This window comes from Etheostoma cragini, chromosome 9 (genome assembly GCF_013103735.1).
Source record: "Etheostoma cragini isolate CJK2018 chromosome 9, CSU_Ecrag_1.0, whole genome shotgun sequence".
In the NCBI taxonomy this organism is placed as follows: Eukaryota; Metazoa; Chordata; class Actinopteri; order Perciformes; family Percidae; genus Etheostoma; species Etheostoma cragini.
The window spans coordinates 24540372-24559443 of record NC_048415.1 but is presented as its reverse complement, the minus strand read 5'-3'; the positions used below and the strand labels follow the sequence as shown (position 1 = coordinate 24559443).

Genomic DNA, 19072 nt, shown 5'->3' with positions numbered 1-19072 from the left:
GGGGGGCGTTGAGGGTGATGATTCCTCAGACTGTGAGAGATTTAAAATGCTGGAAAGGGAGGGAGAAAACATGGAGGGAGAGCAGGACACCCCTGCCACCCTTTCCTCCTTTGATTAATGGCTTGCTCCCCATGGTGTTTGGCAGAGCCTTGAAGGCCCCCCAGGTGAAGACCTCAGGGAGACGGAATGGAGAGAAACATAAGAGAAACCCATAAAGAAAGAGCGCTATCCCATTCGCTTCTTTTCGCATGTTATAGGCCAAACATTTGTCTTTATAATGATGATAACACAGGTTATTCTAACCTGACACATGCATCTGTCTTGCCCATAAAAGCGCAATATAAGATGTGAAACCAAAGGCATACTGGCACAGAAAAAAAGAAAAAGGCAAGTGGTTTGGATCGCCGCTGATAGTGGGAGATGAATGTGACCGAGTCGGAGCATAGGGGAAGCAAACAAGCTGTTTAAGCTGTGAAATTGAAGAGGCTCAGAGTGTCAGTGAGTCATAAATAAATCCCGGCACCTCCCTGTGGATGGATGGAGCGGACGTTACACTGATTCCAGCAGCACTGTGAGCACTGTGAGCAGCAGGGAAACGCCATACAACTGTGTGTGAGTGTGTGAGGATTTCTCCATTACTTTTTTTTTTTTTTAGTTTTTGGGGCATTTCCACCTTTCATTTTTGGCAGGACAGTTAGGTAAGAAAGGGGAGAGAGGGGGAAAGGACATGCAGGAAATCAACACAGGTCGGATTCGAACCCTGGACCTCTGCATCGGGGACTAAACCTCTCAGTACACGTGTGCCTGCTCTACCACTGATCCAACCTGCGTTTTTTCAACACTTTTGATACTTCAATAAAAGGCAACGTCACTATGGTTACTCATGAAAACTAGAGAGGTGGTTTATTGAACCCCTATTAGCCAGTACATTGTCTCGTGTGTGTGTGTGTTGAGCTTGTTTCCTCTGGGCCACATATGTTCTTTGGTGCTGAGCCGTCCTCGGAGCGCAGCAGTAACGAGAAGTCCAGGTGCAGATTTTACCCTCAGGGAGGAAGTCCTTGTTTACTCATTTTAAACCGGTTTTTGACCTCCCTTTTTTTGTTTTTAGGCTTTTTGACCCTCCGAGACATTTGGGCCATTGAAGTCGGATTGGTTTAGATATTGTTGTGATGTTAAACCAGTTACCAGCATGTTGATTTTGATATCATACACCCGGCAATTATTGTTTGTAAGAAATGTACATATTCAGAGGTCAAGATGACGTCAGAAAGAGAGATCCTCATTCACGTTATTCTCAGGCTAGTACAGAAACACAGGTGGTTATGATTACATAATATGTGTTCCCTAGCATAAAGGCTAGATGTATATTCACATAAAAAACGTGTGTAGTAACAGTTGTGCATTTGGAGTCTTAAAAAACTTTTTTCTACTATTTTCATAAATGTGCGATGAATCCGATTTAAAATGAATTTATTCAGGATTTGTTTTCACGTTTTTGTCAATTTGTTGCATCTTTATTCAACTATTTTTGGAATTTAAAAATAAAAAATTTTGTATATGCAACGTCCCTAATAAGGTCAATCAATAGATTGAAAAAAATCAGTAGAAAAAAAAATGTAAATAGAAAATGAGCGCCGGGTCCGGATTGACTTGTCGTTTGGTCCTGGCTTTGAGAAGCGCTTATTTATATCAATCACAAATAAATTCTGCTTTTTTCTCATGCAATGGCAAAAAAGTTAAAATGGTGCCTTAGCTGTGCCAACAATGACTGATCATTTAAAGGACGGTGCCATTGCAGCTTATGGCTGCTGATGGTGCTGTATGTTTGCAGTCCTTGTCTCGTGAATGTGTTCTGCTCGGGCGCTGTGCAGGTCTTTTTACAAGTGACCTTATAGGCTTTGTCAACCAGGTGCAACCTGACAACTTCCAGTAGCATTAACAGAGCATCTTTGACCTGTTGCAGTTGTTTTTGTTCTGCTAGTTTTTGCATTATAGTGTCCTTTAACGCACATGTGGACATATTAATGAAATATACACATAACAGATAATAGTTATGTAACTCCACACTTGAAAATTGTGTTCTTGGTCAAGGCCAGAGCTACATGTAGAGCTGTGAATCAGACCACTAACATTAGGACTAATTGTTCTGAAGCCTGAGCTGCATGTTAAATAGTCCGTTCAGTGAAGATAAGAAAAGATAAAACTTTATTGTCTGTTCACACTTCAACAGATAACATTAAAAAACACAAACATAAAATCTTTATGGTCACCTAACAAACACCTGACACACCTTTCCGTGTGTCTCTCTCACTCACCCACTCACTCACTCACACACACACACACACACACACACACACATACATACATAAGACAGAGCCTATGCCTTTGCTATGTGCTGGTTGCCTTTGATCAGCAGTAGAAAACATTTACTAGTCTCCCTGTACCCTAATAATGGTTTCCCTTTCAGAAACTAGTGGTGGAAGAAGTATTCAGATCCTAATAAAAAGTACTAATAGCCTACCACATTGTAAAAAAAATCTTTGTTACAAGTACAAGTCCTGCATTAAAAATGCTACTTTAGTAAAAAAAAAAAAAAGTATCATCAGGAAAATGTACTTAAAGTTTTAAAAGTAATGCAGAAACATCCTCACAGTTCAGTGTTTAAACAGCTAATCATTTCAGCTGGACTTGGGTGGAAATGGGTCTATATATTGTTGGGTAGTTTAATTTATAATAAAACATATTTTATAAACTACATGTGTTTTATGTGCAAAAATCTTAACAAGTCTAGTAACTAAAGCTGTCAAATGAATGTAGTGGAGTAAAAAGTACAATATTTGTCTGTGAAATGTAGCGGTGTAGAAGTAGAAAGTGGCATGAAAAGAATGTGTACTTTAGTAAATATTCTTAGTTACTGTACATTATAAATTTAGTCCTGCAACTGTACTACACACTACTCATTCAGCTGAACTCTAACTGCAAAACAAGCTGCCATGTAGTACGTCCTAAGTATGGTGCAGACGGTCCACTGTCTGCACTGTCCCTCTTGTCCTGTAGGGGGCAGACTAACCCTACTTTGGCTCATAGTGCGGCTCTACTTCACCACCTTTCTTTAAACTACAGAGGGAGCTGGTCAACTCAGCATGACTATCTCACTCGGAGCACTTTCTGTGTGGAACGCCCCACCTCAGGAATGATCTTGAATTGAGGAGTGATGAAAAGTGTCCCTTTACTAGTTAGGAGACACATAGACACACACATTCAAAGTTTGTGTTGGAGTGTGTGCACACTGCCCCAAAAAAAAGGAGTGTGCACCCAGCACCGCATATTTGACCAAATTAAAAAAGAAAAGCACTCTCTCTGTGCTGGCTTGGCAGATACACACACTCAGTCATCACAGTGCTAATGACATTCTTCCACACACATGCAGGTCCGATTGGGTAACAACACTCTGCAGGTTCAGCTGGGTTCAGTGCCTCACCGGCTGGAGAGGGGTGTTTTTTTTTCCAAATGCGAGGTTATTCGAATGGTTTTTGGATTTACGACATGTATGAATAAAAGAATGAACTCCAGTGTTTGAAAAGTACTTTAAAGTTCTATACTGAGTTTTTTTTGTAGAAGTTTCCCATGCCATGCTTACAGCACTGGGACTTTGTTGCTGTAATGTTATGGGTCAAGGAACTGTTTTTGCTTTTATAGTTATTATACAATAAACTCCTAAAGAAAGTATTAAAGGAGATGGAGGTGTAGGATTCAGGAAAATTACTCTTGAATGTCAATTTTTACTTTTTGCAGACAAGGTCACATTTATATTTTTGCCATATGCATGTAAGAGGTTTAAAGAGGTGCTAGTTTATTTCCCTTCTTCTTTATTGCATAATGTTTTCATAGCCAGACAATTTTATTATAAAATACCTTTTGCTTCTACAATGTCAGCAAGTCTCCCTGAACGCTCGCTGTTATTTAAAGCTCTCCTATTTCACATAGCAGGAAAAGCCAGTGGAAAAACTGCAATACACACACACACACACACACACACACACGTGTATTTGCACAGGTAGCCTACATACTGACTCATTTGAATGCACACAGACACAAAGAGAGGGATCCTGAGGACGTATGAGCCATGCTGTGTGTATTCTGTGCACACAGTCTTTTCCGTATATGTGAAAGTATTGGGTTGCCATGTCAACCAACAGAAACTTAAATCCTGCAGACTGGCCCGATAAACACCTCGAGGCACTATTTGAACTCAGACCCCTTAAGTACACAAGAGCACATGTACTTTTCAGAGCTTTGCTTAAATGACATCCCCAGTGTGTTTTAGCGCCTTCATTACAAAACGTGTGTTCTTCACACTTTGATGAGCATCAGCGAGTGTAAAGCACTGCTCAGCAGGGTCAGGTTTTTATTCCTACCAGTAGATTACTTACATTAGATACATAGATTACTTTATAGTTGAATTTAAACCAATACAAGGTAATAATATTTAGTGTATTGCATCATGATGATCGTCATGATGATATGACTTTGACAAAAATAATTTTGAATTTAATTAGTTTGAGCCATGGGAGATTCTAGGATCTGACCTGTAGGATACATTGCCTAGGATAGAGTGCCCCCCCCCCCCCAGAATCAGTAATTTTATTAGTCGATAATCTTTGAGCCACTTAACATCAGCTAACGCTTTTTTGACACTACGATGGAACCTGACACTTCATAAGTCACAGTAATAACCAATTTGACACAATGTTCTCACATTCAGCAATTAAATTTGCTTATGTTTTAATTTGGGATAACACGTTCTTCTCGCGATTACACGGCAAGTGGCCATAACACGGCAAGTGGCATGCATGTGTACGCCCGGTCTATACAGCGTAGACATACATGCAGATAGCTCAAAAGGAGTACAGAAAACACGCCACTTGGCTCAAGAAAGTAAAAATGTACGCAAAGTCATGATGCAAAAAACAATTTAAAGGTTTGGAGAATGAAGCAATAGGGCTGCACCATCATGCTGCATCTAAAATACTGTGCTGAATTCAACTCATACTAATAGCATACACCATAAATATCATAGACCTGCATATGTACAAAATATGCATCCTCAGGTCAAAACTTATTTTCCTAAATACCTGCAAAACTATTGAAATCCCATCCAGCAGTACATTGTGTTTAGTACTAATTGGCTAGTGTTAGCATGCTAACACACTAAAGTAAGATTGTGATAGTGGGACACATTACAGCTGCATAGCATCAGCATGTTAGCATTGTCATTGTGAGTGTTACTGTAGCATGATGGATGTGGTTAGCGTTTTGACGTTGGCATTTAGCTCAGGTAAAGCCGCACAGAGCCGCTAGCATGTCTGTAGCTCAAAGCTTTGTTTTTCACCATTAGCACCGTCACACACAGAGGGATTCTGGGACGGGCTTTTCCTCTCATAACTAGTCAAAAACATCACCAGCGTTAACAGCGTTCAGGCCATAACATTTTTTGAAATGCACACACCCATAGTTTGAGTGCAACATTTGTATGCATTACTTGATGTGTATGCAATCAATCGGCTGCAGGAGACATGCGAATAAGCACCTGGTGTTCCTCTGGGATGCAGTTATGTAACCAGGAGGAAACGTATGAGACATGAGAGCAAACACTGTATATCCAGTCAGCCAGACAGCCACAGTACAACTGATGTGGAATAGGGTTTGTTTAACATCCCACTCACAGTAATGCACACACACACACACACACACACACACACACACACACACACACACACACACACACACTCAGGGGAGAAGAGTCCCCTCCTTCCCATGAGAAGGAGGTTGACTCATGTTCTCATTGCGTGCAGAGTTGTAATTTTGTCTTTGTCTGGAGTCTGTGGAATTCTTTGCGACTCGCCAGATTTCCCTGATTTACCTCAAAACCCCGCTTAAAACACTGTAACCACCGGAATTATGATACACACCACCTTTGTTACATACACACACTTGCAAACATACAGCACTGTAATTACATAGGATCAAAGTAAAATTCAGAGAGTGTGATAGTCCAGCTAATAGCAGACGACAGCGAGGTGAAACACAAATCACGAGGAACGGTATCAAAGAGCGAGCCCTGGGTTAGCATCAAACGTGAACATTTTCATTGCTGCTGCTAACACTGTTGTCACAAATCGGATGTGGTCTGGGAGAATCTAGGTATTTGAATCATGTGACTCCTTAGCATGTGATCACTTTATTGTGAAGTGCTGTATTGTGACTTATGTAAAAGAAGTATGTAAATGCGTTGTATCCGAGAAAAAGATAATTAAAATCTCAGTGGCAACGTCCAACATCTTTTTGATGATCATTGTGTGTGTGTGTGTGTGTGTGTGTGTGTGTGTGTGTGTGTGTCAACCACCTGCTTTAAAAGACCTTAAGCCAGATGGGAAATTAGCAGCTGCTACTCCCTAATTGAGCAGATACATTGCCCTGTGATTTAAGTTGCTCTTACGTACCTTCATCTCTTTTTAACACACAGACACACACACACGCTCAAACACTTCGATCCACGTTTAGCAATACACACAAGTACTCTCATTCTTCTTTGTCATTGATCATACCCGCACACGCAGGCAGACACTCCCTTTGGCAGTGACAAGGTGTTTTCCTCCTTGCTGGGTGAGTCCTACACGCCTGTTGTTTGATCTGGTCACTGCTAACCAGACAGTCCAATATCTGTGTTGCCAAGCGACTGTGCAGCCCCCATGTCCGTCCACTAACACAACCACCCAGCGGACATGGAAGCACTAAGGAGACAGGGTTTACATGCAGATCCCTCTGTTCTCCACGGTTTTGCTGCCTGTGGTTTTCTCCAACCATGAAAAGTTTTCAGGCGTGGCTGAAAGATAACACCCTCTTCAGCTTGTAATTAATCATATCAACTGGGAACACCCAGGCCCCTGCAGCAGCTGTGTGTGTGTGTGTGTGTGTGTGTGTGTGTGTGTGTGTCTGCCTCACTTTGTGCATATGTGCGTGCGTGCCTGCATTTGTACGTCTGTATGTCTTTTTGTCTGTCTGCGTGCTTGTGTGCGTACGTGCGTATGTCTGTCTGTGCGTGTGCATCTGTCTGCCTCACTGTGTGCGTACGTGCGTGCATGCTTGTATTCGTGCGTCTGTCTGCTTGCCTGCCTGCCTGCGTGCATGCTTGCGTGCGTGCGTGCATGCTTGCATGCGTCTGTCTGTCTGTCTGTCTGTCTGTCTGTCTGTCTGTCTGTCTGTCTGTCTGTCTGTCTGTCTGTCTGTCTGTCTGTCTGTCTGTCTGTCTGTGTGTGTGCGTGCCTGTGTGCGTACGTGGCGTGTGTGTGTGTAGATCAGCATTAGGAGCATTGTTCAGCACTTCCTAAAGAGTCTATAAAGCAGCCCAGATTAACAGGTCTTGTGTTTTTCTCTCAGGAAAGGATAAAGGTTCAACACCAGGATCCAGACGATTGTGGACCTTACTTGATCAGTCACACTTTGACATGTTGTTAGTTGCATAAGTGTTGTCATGGTTCCAGGTCTCTTTTGGCATTAGGTTCTAATGAATGATCTAATGGGACAATTCTTTCTTCCAACTCATCACATATCAGCTATGGGAAGTGGAAACAAATACAGTACGCTGTTTTTAAGTGTGTACGATATTTAGTGTGTAGATTTCTTTTAATTGTACTTTCGAACCCTGAACCATCCATGTTATTTTCTTGTTAATTTGGTAGGAAAATAAACCCATTTTTAGTTTTTTAAATTATGACATTTACCAGGTCCAAATTGAACCCTGAGGACAACAGGAGGGTTACATTTCTGAATTAATTTTTTTATCATAAATGATTTGGCCGATGAGCTAGTTAGGGATGCATTAAAATGAGTGCATAAATGAAAGACATATGTCATCCTGCTGTAGTTAAAATCAGATGTAAATGCATGTCTTCTAACCTTATATGCGCATGTTTCCTCAGTACAGATTTAGGCCAGTCTCATAACAGCACCACGGGGACGTCACTTTCTGCTGACCTAGAGGTGACATAGTTGCCATGGCGACAGCTAGCATCATGTAAGAGAAAAGGGACGTGACGAATACATAGCTCTGAAAACCCACCACTTCTGTCTCTCCTCTTTCATCCTGACATTCAGAAGCAAAGATATTTTCCTTCCCACCAGTTCACATTCTTCTACAAACTCTACAAAGTATGTACTCTTCCATCTCTCTCTCTCTCTCTCTCTCTCTCTCTCTCTCTCTCTCTCTCTCTCTCGCGCTGACTTAAAATCACATACTCTCCGACCAGAATAGAAATTTTGATCATGTATCAAAATAAGCGGGGATATTTATAAGTAGACTCATTGTCTACATTCCACGGATAAGTACAGAGCGATTAGTTTTGATTGTGCTGTCAGGCTAAGATGGGGAGTTGTTTCAGTGCTTTGAGGGTTGTTGAGGACACACACATTCTAATTTAATGTTCCCTGTGTTCTTTAGCAGAAGCCTTATTTCCTGTAAACTGTGTGGCGGAGGTAATGGACTCAAATCCCTTCCTACTTCCACATTTCATTCTTTCTTGCCGCTTGATTATTTACACACATTGTGTATCCAGCCTCTGTTTTCACAATCGTTGTGTAATATTATACGCTGTTGGAGTGATTTTTTTTTTTTTTTTTTTTTTTTTTTTTTATTAGAGCTCAGTTTTAGTTATGGCATTAAAAGATAAGAGTAGCAACATTGTCTTTTTTTCTCTTAATATAGACAAAATCTCACAAAAGAAGAACATAATTAATGAATTTAGCCAAAGTTACATGTGACATTTTTATGGAATAGACTATAGAACACAGAGCTTCCAACTATTAATGTTACTTGAATATGCCACATTATTGCACTGGGTGACATGTTTGTTCATTACCATAAGAATCAAACTAATATAAACTGTCCCACTGCTCTAAATACTCACAGACAAATTCACAAAGCAGAGATTACAGACGCTGATAGCAGCATGAATTGTGCATCAGTTTCAACCGCTATCTCGCTCATCTCAAGGTTTGATTCACAAAAGATACTGCAGAGCCAACACGCTCATAAAACTGCACAGCTGAGTGCAATTTGCCCTTTCCTTTTTGCATTTGATTGCAATTATCCATGTGGCAAAGCATAAATGTTTGCCATGTGCCAAGAACACAGTGTGCAGCACAATGCCAGAGATTTGACTCAGGACGACGTGCAGAGGCATTGCTCAAAACTCCAGGCAAGGGATTTAGTTTCCTAGACAGTCTGTGCAACCTCAACGCAAACTCCGGTTCTAAAAAAGGAAGCCGACGTGCCAAAAGGTGCAGTTCATTGAGTGGCCACCAGGAATGGCCGGTATGAGATTCTTACAATATGGGAACCTTCAGCAAAAACACCATGGTTCCACGGTATTGCAACTACAGCTATCAATGGATTATTTTTGAAATGTCTGGATGAAAATGTTCTATTGAACATGTATTTTATGTTTCAACACACTCCATACTGGCAGGGAAAGGGATTTCTTTTTTCTAAGATTATTTTTGGGACATTTTTTGTTTTCTTTGATAGTCTCAGTGGATAGACAGGAAAGGTGGGAGAGAGATGGGGGATGACACGCAGCAAAGGGCCGCAGGTTGGACTCAAACCGGGCTGCTGCAAAGGACTCAGTCTCCAGCTGATTTTTAGTGGTTTTGAAACTGACTTTTTCAAACTGCGGTATACCTTGAAACCAGTAACAGGCCAATGCCTAGTGGCCACATGCAGCTGGCTCAAAAGGGGTTAGCGGTTTATCCCTGTAGACCCCCATGTTAAAATGCCCAACTTTACAGCAGAATAAAACACGTCTTTGGTCTCTAAAGTAACGTTTAACCTTCATGACAACTGGATGAGCGTCTGCCAAGATGGCGAATGCCGAAGCCCCCGGGAGCGGACCGCCTTGAGCTACATTTTGGCTCTTCAGAAACTTATGGTATGTTTCTTTTGTGTAGTCTGTCTCAAAAGCACACCTTCGGAGTGCAAAAGAAGCACAATTTGAAAGGGAGGACCAATGAATGTGCTTCATTAACACCAACTGTAACTGGTAACTGCATGTGGGTGTTGGCCCTTGTGAAGACTGTTTTTGCAATGAGGCTCATTTGCATAGAAAGGTACCAATTTTATACCTGTTATACATGTTAGCATATTACCCAGCACATACATACATAAATACATACATACATAAGTATATACATACATACATACATACATACATACATACCAATAGCACAGAGAAGCTATGTGCTTAGCAGTGCAGTAAGGGAATCATATTACTTTTCGTCTTATCTGTGCAGCTTGTCGGCTGCAAAAACAATCTTTCTGGGATTTTTTTGTGATCCACCCTCCAGTGTCTACCAAAAGTTTATGAATCCCAGATTGAAAATAGTTCCCATCAAATACACCAGTCACTCCTGTTAGAGTAACATTTGGCACTGCTTTTCAGGAAACTATTTAGCCCTTTTTTTTAATGAAAGTATATATTTATCTTTTTTAATGACTTACATAAATTACTACAGTAACAGAGTGACATCTGGTTGTCTTTTATGTTTCTTATGGAGTTTGTTAACAATAACAAACTATCGTGGGACACCATCCTTATTATTCAAAAGGCAGAAAGACTTATTACGTATTAGTTATTTTTTCTGTTTCTTTTACCTCATAAGATTAGAATTTTTCTCAAGTGAACCAAGCTCTCCGTAGATCAGGCAAGATTTTATCATAAGTCAGCTTTGTGCAACTCTGCTGCTCCATTTCAACACTTGTTTCACAGCTCCTAATCTTCACACTCTGCCTTCTCAAAAGTGATGGCAGAAACATACCGAACCTTCTTTGACACCATGTGTCAACCCGACTGCAACATTACTTAGGCAGTGAACACAGGCTTATACTGTCGCAGGTTTTAAATGACAACATTCAGCCTCGTCTTTGAATGCATCACTTCTCTCTCTGCAGCACTTTGTTTAGCTGATTGCTGAATTGGATGACTCCCCTTCCAGCTCCATTCATTAGTGACACATTCTTCTTTGCTGCCTCTGGTTGGTAGCTTTTGAGCGTCACAGGTTACACTCACAGCCCTCTTAGTAACTGTTGCTCACCTCCGGCTCAGTTAGATCTAATTAGGAAACCCCTCAATCAACCCATTTCCTGCCTTGGCTTTTACTTGGTCTTGTATCAACAGCAAACTACATTCTCTTTCCTTAATCTCTCTCTCTTTAGCCGTGCAGTGCAGAGTCGGTCTTGGATATTACATCCTCATTTTGTAAACACGTTGTTGACTATTAAACAGAGTTGTTTCGGGAAGTAGATGTGTAAAGACGCATTTAAGCTGTATGACATGTACCTACCATTTCCCATCAATTTCCCAAAAGGCAAGACAAGGCAGCTTTGTTTGTATAGCACATTTCAGCAACAGGGCGATTCAAAGTGCTTTACATAAAAACTGTTAAAAACAGAAGGAAACACAAGAATAAAACTTACAGTTTAAGAATTTAAACCTTAAAGAAATACACAAAAATAAAACAAAAAATAAATAAAAACAGACAAGAATAAAAGTTACAGTGCAGGATAAGAAATTGAAAAATGTGCATAATCATATAAAGTCAATAAATTATGGCCGACAGTCAGACAAGTGGCTTTTAAATAATTTAATTTTATTATCAAATCATAATAAGTTATCTCGAGACACTTTACAGATAGACAGGGTAGGTCTAGACCCACTCTATACTTTATGAAGTCCCAACAATTCTAGTAATTCCTCCAAGAGAAAGCATAGTGCAAAAGTGGCTCGGAAAAACTCCCTTTTAGGAAGAAACCTCGGCTAGACCCAAATGAGCATTTATTCTCCTTACTGGATTTGAACAACTCGGAATCACGCTTGCATATGTGCGTGAGAGCCCTCAGCCAGTGTGTGGTGTGGTGCCGTTATGGTGGCTGGCGTGCGTGGCGGTGTCGCGTGAGATGAATTCAGCCACAGGTGTTCAGCCTCACAGCCATGCTGGATGGTCGCCAGCACCTGGTGCTGCTCTTGAACAGGATCTGCTGTGCCACGATCAACATCCAAACCACAGGTTTGCCTCAGCCTGCCACAGCCCCAGAACTGGTCCTGGGCCTGCACTGTATGCTTTGGCAACAAGTCAACCAGCTCCAAAATAGCAGACCCGTAAGCACAGATTTACACACCTCCTCCTATAGCTAACCCTTATAATGTATCCATCCAGTGAACACCTGCCACAAACACATAGAATATACCCCCAACCGAAGCAGTAGATGTCAACCTGATTACTGCCTTATCATGTCACTGAATTTACATCATGTTTGCATGTTGTATTTTCCCATTTTCTTGTATCATAGAGTTCTTAAGCAGTATAAGTGCTCCGAGACAAACATCAGTTGTAGTTTGTTTTGTAGGATGCCTTATTCCTCCGCGGGTGTCTGGAAAGATAAGACCCACATCTGAGTGAGTCTTCACGCTCTGCTCCGTCAAATAGCCCTGCTGTTATTCCTGAGAGTTTACCTCACAGCCAGGCCAGAGCCAACCGCCGGGCCAGACACTTTACATTCCCCAAGACAGAAACTCCAAAACAAAGATTTGCCATGCTAAATTTGTCATAGTCTACATGGGACGGGAAAGGAACTACCACAAATCCAAGGAGATTAAAACTTGACAAAGTCAAGCTGTTCAGTTGACGTTATCTAAATGTGCTGATAGGGGCATATTCAACAAATACAATGTGCCAAATCAAAAGAAGTATTCATGCCGGTCAGATTTCAGCCTTGTAAAAGTTATAACTTAATTGATGTACAGTGTGTAACGGGCAGTAAAAGTCAGTGAATTAAGTGAGAGTTTTTTTCCACATGTCTTTTAACTGTCATGTATTACTCACTTTAATGGTGTCTGTCTGTGATTTCATTTCAAAGTAGGGCTGTATGATGTAATAATAATAATTTAAACTGTTTTATGTATCCCCAGTGGGGAAATTACAATTGATACTGTTTTGTTAGGATTCGCTACACATGTACACACACACACACACACGCATGCTCAGGACCTATTCATAGACATGTCAGAGTGAGTGGGCTGCCATTGCTGGACCAGCGCACTGAGTGCCCTGCTCAAGAGCCCCTAGCAGTGCCGTATGGGAACTAGAACCACCGACCCTCTGGTTCCCAACCCAACGCTCTACGTGTGATGTTGTGCTTCACCTATATCATGTTTTATTGTTTTAAGTGTTGCCCTCGGGTAATTTTGTTGCAGGTCATCAAAAACTTCTGATTGTGTTTACTATGGTGCATAAACACAGAAATCTAGACACACCCTAGCAGCAGCAAATGTAATTTGCAGCTATGGTCGTCTAGCAACTCTTCGTTGGCTTGTGAGCTGGAAAAATTCTGGTTAGGCCAATCACAATGTGTATAGAGTCAGTGGGCGGGTTTAACATACGGAAGGCAGAGTTTTGACGATTCCGCGTGAATTCCCTTCTATATGTTACATTGAAAACAAAGCTTTGAGAGAGCTACTTGCTCTGGTTGGTTGCAGCGCTATCCTATTGCCTGCAGACGGGATTTGAAAGAAACCGTTGGTCCCGCTTCTCGGATTGAGCCCTGCCAATGGGGAGTTCCCACACCCGACATCTTGATGCGGGTCTGGCTTGTCAGGCTAATGGTGCATGGTCGCTTACAAAAAAGTCAGCAAATAGGCCAGTGTATAGAAGTATTTTTCTACCTCAGAGTGGACCAACAGAGACTGATAGGAGGACACATTAAGTTGCTTCTGTAGTTTTAATCCTCTTATCCCAGCACCAAGTTCAAAGCATCTGACTGGGAGGAAGTGGGAGCTTAAAGTTCCAGTCAGTGAACAGTTTGTCATAGGTGGAAAATATTCTTTTAAAATCCATATATGCCACATTGCCTTGTAAAAAGCACCATCTGACTTAACTATGCTGATTTGCACCTCTGATGGTGGAGTGAGTTATCATCCTTGTCCTTTGTTTTGAGCCTTTCAGAGTTAGCTTAGTTTGGTTTTCTTCAGGTTTCTTTTTCTTTACACCACAGCTGACTGTCCTGTTAACAGAAGACAGCTACATTCCTGAGCAGCGCCAGAGGGAAGCCCGGGTGCCAGAGTGCAGACCCACTTTGCCAACAGCGCTGCAAACACCCTGCCTGGCTACTATACTCTATCTTCTTTCACAGTCACTCTGTGCTCTCTCACTCTTTCCTCTGTTTACTTCACTCTCTGTTTTTCTCCTTTTATCTCATGCTATGTCACATTGGGTTTATTTTGCAGCAGGCCCTTGCTTCCCTACGCACTTCTTTAGAAAGGAGGGAACATTTAGCTTTTAATGAGACGGCGGTGTTTTCTGCTGGAATAAAGCAGCTCTTGTCCTCTCGCTGCCATGCGTTTACCTCCATAATTGGTTCCAGCGCACACCCAACTGAGAAAATGACCCGCAAAAAGAAAGATGTTACAGTTATTTTTTTTTTGCAGATGCAATTGTTTTTCTACATGTTTGGCTTTCTTCTGATTTTATGTGAATCAGGTGTACAACCTGTCACACTACAGTGAAGCATTCTTACAAAGGCAATCCATTTCCCACTGTTGTCACACTCTTGAAATTATATGATTCCGTTTTTTTTTTTTTTCCATTTAGTAAGTAGGTGTGTTTGTGTTGCCAGGTTGTGCGGACCCAGAGGAGCTGACCACAGAGCGAGCCCATTCCACGGTGGAGGAGATGTTTAAGACGCTCCGAGGTCTGAGCCACACCAGAGACCACCTCAAGCACCTGCGCTCGGTCTACACCCCCAGCGATGGAATTCACCAGGTCTTAGACACACAAACACAGACTGTCAACATCAGAACACACACAAACCACTAGAGCTGGGACCATATGCCTTTGTCCTGATTCGATTTTTTTCACAACACGTGGGTACCGATTCAATTTGTATAGTGATTCTAGAGGTCAATTCAATAGTATTGAGTATTGCGATTGTTCTTTCACAAAAACCAACGTTGAATAATACACTTCTAGAGACAATATTTTATGAGTTTCTAAAAACTAATTGTTGAAAATAATGCACTTCCCATGTCAGTCTGACATTTATTTAACTACTTAGTCTTGCATTGCCAGACCTTCTTCCACAGGGCTACGGAGGAGGGTCTGGCTAGTCCCCGCTGCAATCCAGGATGGGAGAAAACCTGCTCTGGTTTATTGGCTTTTCTTTTAACCAATCAAAATCGTCATGGGCGGTGCTTAGCGCTGGATGGAGCCAGAGTGGCTCTGCAAAATATCCTCTGGGAGGAACTTGTTTTGGTGGAACATGTGTACGTTCAAAAGTAGTTTTAGTTGTCAACAGGAAACGCTGATTGGACAGATCTAGATAGCTGTCTGGATTTTCCCTGCAGAGATCTGAGGAGCAGGTAACCATAGTCCATTACATTTTCAAATTTGGCAAAGAGCAATCCCAGAAGTGGAAGGTTGTGGATATAGAGTAAGAAGTACATAACATGGATTCTCTGCATTTTTAGCTTCCGCTCTGTTTTGCTGATGTGTGTCCTTACACCCAACTGGTTCCCCTTGTGTTTTCTTTACCTTCTTTTTTGCACTCTTGCTTTAACACAAGCACAGACTTAGCAGAGCATCCCTGACATTATTGCTTTTGTCTGCCTCCAGCTTGCGTCACAGGGGCATTCAGCGCAGAGAGGGAGTTCAGTGTAAGAGCTTCTTAAATAAATCGACTCTTTTCTTGGAGCTTATGTAACTAAGAAGGGCGTATGTGTGCATCTGGAATCTATGTCCACATGCAATGTTCTTATCTTTTCTTAAGAACAGTCTACAGTTCAGCTTCACCATTGCTGTCCTTCACCCTGATTGGGTAGCTTTTAAAAGAATATTGTACTGTATGTTAGGAGCATAAAGGTTAGTCAATGAAAGTTCAGGACACTTGACACTTTCTTTCTTTAGAGGTCTTAAATATTTGCAAATCATATGGACATAAACAAACTAGAGATGAGCTTGAACAAAAGCTTTACCAGCAGGGACTTCTTTGTCCTTCTCTTTGTGTCTTTTATTGTCTCTGGAACCTCCTTTAAATGTTCTAGATGGTGTCTTTTATTGTCCCAATTCTTACATAAGCCTTTCTCCAATCATAAAGCCTTGGGGTCCTCATTGGAGGAGCTGAAGGTCTAGTGTTCATCCGGATTGTGACATAACATGTTTGAAATGTTTCAAGCTATAAAACAATTTCATCAATTTTCATGCTATTTCACATGTTTTAGCCCTGTGTTTTCAGCAGCATACAATAGGTGACAATATTGTGATTTCCAAAAAAGAGGACGCCCGGCCTCAAAACACAAATTCAGGCTTCTCAGAGGTTACAGAACATGCTATATTCTGCCTAAATGGTATAAAAATAACTTATATGATGAAATAAAATGTTACAACCTGTAAAATAGTCTTTTCAAATTGAATACATATGAATTAATGTTCTAAATATGACATATTCTGTGTCAACTTCAACTAAATACCTCTTAAAACCCTCGGGAATTACATCACGCAACAAAGTACTGCAATATTGTGTGCAAAGCACTAGTCAATATGAGTATAGGCTTATGATGGTCCCATGAAAAAGAGTGAAATTTTCATTAATTTATAAATTAAATACAACATCTTTGGAGAACATCTTTCTGTTCGCACGCTAAATAAGAAACTACAACACTAGCAGCTGGCTAACCTAGCTTAGCTCAAGGATTGGGAGCAGTAACTAACTAGAGTATCTGCTGGTTGCCAGGCAACTGAAAGCTAATTGGCTGCTGGCAGTAGCTTTATTTCTAGCATGCAGACGTGAGAGGGGTATCAATCTTCTCGTCTAACTCTCAGCAGGAAAGAGAATAATGTGTCTCCCAAAATGTCCAACTATTCCCATGCAGCTAGGAGAACATACTAAATGCAGTCAGTGTACGTTGAAATTACTTTTCTTGTTCAGCCTCAGAAGAAAAAGCCAAATCTGAGTGGTATTTATCTCTAATTGTCAGAAGGTTGTAGTGCTGAATCTCAGTAGTCCATCTCAGTGGATCATAACATCATGTTATCTTTGTCAAACTGATTGTCTGTGACTGTGCGCGTGTGTGTGTGTGTGTGTGTGCGTCCGTGTGCATGTGAATAGCATTGCGTTTCTGTTGGGACAGAACTGTCTGTCCCTGCCCCTGCTGGATTTCATATAGAAGGACCCAGCATGATATCTGGCAGCTACCTCAAAACATCAGAAATCCATCAGCCTCTCTCAGCACTCATCCTCCCCACCAACAAAGCCGATACCTGTTGGTCAACATGTCTTCCTCTCATGAAAGATTTACCCCCAGAGAGTACAGAGCCTTGTCCTTCTCGGGGTTAAGATGTAGGTGAGAGGTTTCGTCGTGGGTCTTTACTGTACGCTGATTTCATTTTCCACAAAGCCTGAAAATGACCTGTCAGCGGTGGGTCGATCATTTTACATTTACCTTTCCCGCTGTTTATTTAAATGCAGCATCACATTTACTAGAGAACATGGATTCTGTGAAATTGATAAAAACATCACAGCTTCTTCGATGGCTCCAATCACGCTGAGTTTATCCCAGTCTTAATTAATCAGACCGGCAGACAGCAGCACTCGTATGCCTTCACCGCCACATGTAAACCTGTTGTGGAGCTGCATAAAAATTGCACATTTGCTGATAACATGTCCTGCTGGGAGTAAATGAACACTGAAGAATTTCCTGGGGAGAAAAAACACATCAATAAAGGCTGTGTGATGGAGCCTATAACATCTGGCATCTTAAGCTCTCCATCTATCTATTGACCTAAGTGGAGGGGGGAGGGGCTTTATTGCTTGCCTGCTAATGAGATAAGGGGAGAGTTCCATAACCAATCATAGGCTGTAGTAACAAGAAATCCTGGTCTACTCTGAGAAATTGTGGGTACATGTGGGGGCATACGCACTCATAACTACCTACCAAAGGAAAAGTGCATAGGCACGTTAGAGGATGCTGTGAGGTGTAAAATTTACTATATCTATAATGAACATTCTCTCTAATGGCTTCAAACTTTCAGCCAATACCGGCTCAGTTGTACGTGAGTTCTGTGTGAAGCAAAACTTAAGGGTTGGATTGAAAAAAAAAAAAATTCATTTATCGCTGTTATCTACTTCATTGTAAATTTGACTAGATTCCGCTGTATCCAGTCAAATTTATAATGAAGTTCTCCAGTGTGGCTTTTGTTTAGTGAATTTTTTTAACATGTAAAAAAAAAAAACTTTTGTGCTCGTCTTTACAGTAAACAACAGAACATTTTCAGTGGTGCTTTGACACAGCGTCAAATACTGGTGCTACCGCATCAATAACAACATGGCGGAGATCCGAGAAGTTACTGCTGTACCTGGTGGGTGGAGACATAGACACTGTATGTCTCCACCCACCAGGTACAGCAGTAACTGTGTTGGGAGGGAATATTCAAATGTTCCAAAGACGGCCCCGCCGATTTTGACCAGCTCACCCGGAGACTGAAGACAGAGGACATTCAGAAACCGTGTCTCACTCAAAACAGCATGGATGTTTTTTTCCAAGTTTGTATGTGTGTGGAAGCACCAGAGACACAAAATAACCCCCCAAATCCCTGGCGTTTTTTCAAAATATGGGCACTTTGAATCAGCAAAAGAAAAAAAAAAACCTTTTTTATTTAAATATTCATTCATCCGAATCATTTATAATGACAAATACATGATTCTGATAAATGAACATTTAAAAAATTAAAATGGACTGTCAACCATATTATGTAAACCGTGTTGACGTTGCATGGTCTGTCATCCAGAGGACGCTCTAAAACGTCTCTAAGTGTTGGCGATGCATAGTCTGTCCACCAGAGGACGCTCTACAACGTCCCTGTTAGTGGTGGCGTTGATTAGTCTGTCCAGCAGAGGACGCTCTACAACGTCCCTGTTAGTGATGGTGTTGCGTAGTCTGTCCACCAGAGGACGCTCTACAACGTCCCT

At 41.4% G+C, this 19072-nt stretch overlaps 1 protein-coding gene across 1 annotated transcript in view; it reads left to right on the top strand.

Annotated features, from left to right (window-relative positions):
* Window positions 1–19072, top strand: part of scfd2 (sec1 family domain containing 2) — a 95706-nt gene that overhangs the window by 67245 nt on the left and 9389 nt on the right. The window contains exon 6 of the mRNA XM_034881574.1: window positions 14726–14871. Within this exon, the coding sequence (XP_034737465.1) occupies window positions 14726–14871 (146 nt within the window). The remainder of the gene's footprint in view (window positions 1–14725; window positions 14872–19072) is intronic.